Source organism: Clupea harengus, chromosome 7 (assembly GCF_900700415.2).
Source record: "Clupea harengus chromosome 7, Ch_v2.0.2, whole genome shotgun sequence".
In the NCBI taxonomy this organism is placed as follows: domain Eukaryota; kingdom Metazoa; phylum Chordata; class Actinopteri; order Clupeiformes; family Clupeidae; genus Clupea; species Clupea harengus.
The window spans coordinates 22,402,611-22,407,610 of NC_045158.1; the positions used below are offsets into that span (position 1 = coordinate 22,402,611).

Sequence of the window (5,000 nt, forward strand, 5' to 3'; positions counted from 1 at the left end):
ACGGAGTGGAGAAGAGAAGAAGAGAGGAGAGTCGCGTCGCGCTCTTTTAAATCTCCACATCAAACCCAGTGTGCAGAGCTGTGTAATCAGGAAGGCTTGGAGGACACTAATGAGGTGAGTCTGGGCTGCACTGATCCAGAGAGAGACCTGCTGCTTCACACAGCCCACAGAGATGGACACACACACACACACACTCCCCTCTCTCTTAGACACACACACAGCACCAGCCCCACTACTTCACAGAGGACCCTCTACACTATGATGAAATGGAGTGTGGTGTGTGTGTGTGTGTGTGTGTGTGTGTGTGTGTGTGTTGTGTGTGTGTGTGTGTGTGTGTTGTACCTTTCCCTTGGCATCCTGTGTTGGGCAGCTCGAGGTCTGGGGAGCTCTGAGTGTTGGCCAGCCTGCTCCTTTAACCGCTCCACCTCCCTCTGAGCCAGCTCTGCTCTCTGTGGAGTAGAGGAGATGTGTCACACACCCACACACACACACACACACACACACACACACACGTACACAAACACACACACACACACACACACAACAATGACACACACACACACACACACACACACACACACAACACAAACACGGACACACGGACACACACACACACACACCACACACACACACACACACACACACAAACACACACAGACACACACACAAACTTTTCCAGGTCTTGTCTCTCAATCTGTCATATACACCAAGCGAAGCAGCAAAGACTTTAAGATTTAATACACAGCTATAAATCTGAGCTGTCAAACACTCCAAATCTTACAGAGTCTCAAATGAGAAAGCAGACAGTGTGTGTGTGTGTGTGTGTGTGTGTGTGTGTACATGTGTGTGTGTGTGTGTGTGTGTGTGTCTATGGATTTGTATGTGTGACACAACAACACAACGACATTAGTCTGCACACTCAGACGAGGAACAGGTGTGCGTGTACACACCACACACACCACACACACACACACACACACTTTCTAACCACTTCTTAAAGCCAAGCTTCTGAGAGCTCATCAATCACTGTTATGCAAGATTACAGGTGTTGGAAAACAGCAAGGGGGAAGAAGCAGAGAAAAAAAGAAGAGAGTGGAGTGAGAGTGAGAGAGAGATGGAGAGAGAGGGAGAGAGAGATGGAGAGAGAGAGAGAGAGAGAGAGAGATGGAGAGAGAGGGATAGGGGAGAGATGAGAGAGGGAGAGAGACAGGGAGAGAGATGGAGAGAGAGAGATGGAGAGAGAGAGAGACAGAGAGAGAGAGAGAGAGAGAGAGAGAGTGTGTGTTGCTTGTCTTCTCCTGATTCTGCTGAGATGACTGTTTACTCCCTGCACTTTTCTTCCCCAAACTGTTTACCTGCTCTGTCACACTCGGGCTCCTAATTAATGATTCATTTTCAGAGCATTTATCTAAGGGCTGCCGGCAAACCAACCAACGAACGAGTGAGCGAGAGAACGAACGAGTGGAGAGACAGAAGAGAGAGAAAATCACTGCAGAGGAAGCAATCAGGCCGATGAGGTGGCAAACAGCCGCAACACTTCCCCATGTTCCCCCACTCCTCTCCTCTCCCCTCTTCTCTTCCCTCCTCTCCTCTCCTCTCTTCTCCTCTCCTTTCCTCTCCTCTCCTCTCCCCCTCTCCTCTCCTCTCCTCTCTTCTCCTCTCCTTTCCTTCCTCTCCTCTCCCCCTCTCCTCTCCACTCCTCTTCTCTTTCCTATCTTCTCCCTCCTCTCCCCCACTCCTCTCTTCTCCTCTCCTCTCTTCTCCTCTCCTCTCCTCTCTCTTCTCCTCTCCTCTCCTCTCTCCTCTCCCTCCTCTCTTCTCCTCTCCTTTCCTCTCCTCTCCTCTCCCCCTCTCCTCTCCTCTCCTCTCTTCTCCTCTCCTTCCTCTCCTCTCCTCTCCTCTCCCCCTCTCCTCTCCACTCCTCTTCTCTTTCCTATCTTCTCCTCTCCTCTCCCCCTCTCCTCTCCTCTCCTCTCTTCTCCTCTCCTTTCCTCTCCTCTCCCCTCTCCTCTCCTCTCCTCTCCTCTCCTTTCCTCTCCTCTCCCCCTCTCCTCTCCACTCCTCTTCTCTTTCCTATCTTCTCCTCTCCTCTCCCCCTCTCCTCTCCTCTCTTCTCCTCTCCTTTCCTCTCCTCTCCTCTCCCCCTCTCCTCTCCTCTCCTCTCTTCTCCTCTCCTTTCCTCTCCTCTCCTCTCCCCCTCTCCTCTCCACTCCTCTTCTCTTTCCTATCTTCTCCTCTCCTCTCCCCCACTCCTCTCTTCTCCTCTCCTCTCCTCTCTCCTCTCCTCTCCTTGCCTCTCCTCTCCTCTCTTCTCCTCTCCTCTCCTCTCCTTGCCTCTCCTCTCTCTTCTCCTCTCTTCTCCTCTCCTCTCTCTTCTCCTCTCCTCTCCTCTCCTCTCTCCTCTCCTCTCTTCTCCTCTCCTCTCCTCTCCGTCGTGACGTGTTCCACTCATCATGTCACGGCATGGCACACACCCCGCCCGCCTGAATCAGTCTCCGTGTCCGCTGCAATGCACCCTGGGCAGGAGGAGCACGCGGCACGGCGCCTAATCACACCGTTGCTGAGGGGGGGTTGGGGGCAGGACGGGACGGGACGGGACGGGGGGGGGGGGCTAATTAAAGCACAGGCTTGATTACAGGGATGATTATCTTAACGAGGGAAGAGCTCAATCAGAGACAGAGCACCCCCCTCTGTCACACACACCCTCTGCCACACACACACACATTCACAGATGTACATACAGACACGTACAGAAATAAAGATGTAAACACACACAGACACACACACAGACACACACACAAACTCACCTGGTTGGCTTTTTCCAGGTTTGAGACCAGCAGGCCTACTTCCTCCTCCCTGAGAACAAACATCACAGAGTTTAGAGTCTCTAACACACACCACACACACACCACACACACACTAACACACACCACATCCTCACATATAGTTCTCAACAGCCTCCCTCCCACCCAAACAAACGCATACTTTCAGTACTTAGTAATCAGTCTTCGAAGTTTGTATGTAACCCAACATTCACGCCCACCCACATTTCCACCGGCACCGGCACACACACACACACACACACACACATCGGGTTTGTGTAAGCCAACATTCACGAGTGCCACCACCCAGCTTCTTTCCCTGGGCACCAAAGCAGTCCCGCTGGCAGTGGCACTCTCCGAGCTGAGCCACAGGGGAGTGTGTGTTTGTGTGTGTGTGTGTGTGTGTGTGTGTGTCTACATGTTTTTATTTCCCTCTTTCTTTATTCTGCAGCGCAGCACACCTCACCTCACTCTCGTGAGGAAATCTCATTTGAATAGCGGCTCGGTGCGGCGTGTGTTGGCGTGCGTACTCGTGCGGGGTGTTTGAAGTTTACCGGCCTCTCGTGGCTCTTCAGAGAGCGGAGCTTTCGGGGGGGGGGGGGGGGGATAATGGAGGGAGTAAAGTGTGTGTCTGGGGGGGGGGATTGATTAAACAGCTCCGTCTCTCAAGTGCCTCCAAACTAAGATGTTCTATAAATTACGCAATGCACTCATCACAGAGCAATTTTCTATTTCTCTCTCTCTCACTGTCACTCTCTGACACACACACACACACACACACACACACACACACACACACACACTGTGGCACTGCATGCTGAGAGTGTTCCTGCTCGTGTTCGCTAGTCTCCATCCTACATGAGAGCAGGATGTCCCGTCCTCCGTGTCATCAATGGACAGGTTGAATCAGGACGGCTGCCAAATGCCTGAGTGAACACACACTCACACACACTCACACACACTCACACACACTCACACACACTCACACACACTTCAGCACAGACGAGCCCCACTATTGAGCATGAGAGCAGGGTCGGGGGGGGGGCTGGGGGGGATGAAGCCGAGTCAAACGGAAAAGGCTTCAAATCAGAGGGAACGGAGAGCCGCCGTATCTGAAAACTTTCAGTTCAATGGCAGCATGGATTAGGCCCGGGAGAGAAAATCCATGAGCGGGTTATGGGCTCCGGGCAGAGCAGCGCCGCCAACCCAAACAAAGAAGCACCGCACCACACAACACAACATCGCACCACACAGCACGGCATGGCGCGTTACGGCACGGCACCAGACCACACAGTAAAGCACCGCACAGCACCCGCAGATCACCGTACAGCACCGCACCACACCACACATCACATGTGTCTTCGACATCATCAGAAATAATCCAGGACACTTGGTGTGGAGGAGTCTGGGAGTCTGTTGGTAATGCTCAAGTCCAGGATGGATAATGCAGCAGCTAATAAAGATGACGGATATGACAATGAGGGAGATAATAACCAGGGGTCAGGGGTCAAGGGTCAGGGCCTCACTTTATGGGGCCAATATGAAGCCACCAGGAGGGGAGTCCACAGACAGTACCAGCAGTACCATGGGCCCAGGACATGCTGAGGTACCAATGGGCCAACCAGTACTAGCAGTCCCATGGGCCCAGAATGTGGTCCCATACTAATGTGCCAACCAGTACCAGAATAGTACCATGGGCCCAGTAGGGGGGGCTGTGTGCCTGACTCTGGCTGAGTCATTAGACAGACTGATTGCTCTTTGCTGCTGTGAGGAGCCAAAGTCAGAACTCACATTAACACCCTAGTCAAGGTCTCTGAACCCATTCAGACAGAGACGAGAGACAGAGAGAGAGAGAGAGAGAGAGAGAGAGAGAGAGAGAGAGAGAGAGAGAGACAGAGAGAGAGAGAGTTATATGGAGGAAGGCAAGAGTGCAGGAGAAAGGCAAAGGAGACAAAGAGAGAGGAAGTGAAAGAGATGTAGAGAGAGAGAGAGAGAGATGTAGAGAGAGAGGGAGAGAGAGAGAGATGTAGAGAGAGAGATAGAGAAAGAGATGTAGAGAGTGAGAGAGAGAAAGAGAAAAAAAGGTAGAGAGAGAGAGAGGGTGAGAGAAAGAGAAAGAGATGTAGAGAGAGAGAGAGGGGCAGAGATGTAGAGAGAGAGTAGTGAAGAGATATAGGG

General features: G+C 52.2%; 1 protein-coding gene across 1 annotated transcript in view; it reads right to left on the minus strand.

Annotated features, from left to right (window-relative positions):
* The window catches only part of cux2b (cut-like homeobox 2b), a 191,542-nt gene that overhangs the window by 50,067 nt on the left and 136,475 nt on the right, over positions 1 to 5,000 (minus strand). The window contains exon 9 of the mRNA XM_042708115.1: positions 2,808 to 2,856. Within this exon, the coding sequence (XP_042564049.1) occupies positions 2,808 to 2,856 (49 nt within the window). The remainder of the gene's footprint in view (positions 1 to 2,807; positions 2,857 to 5,000) is intronic.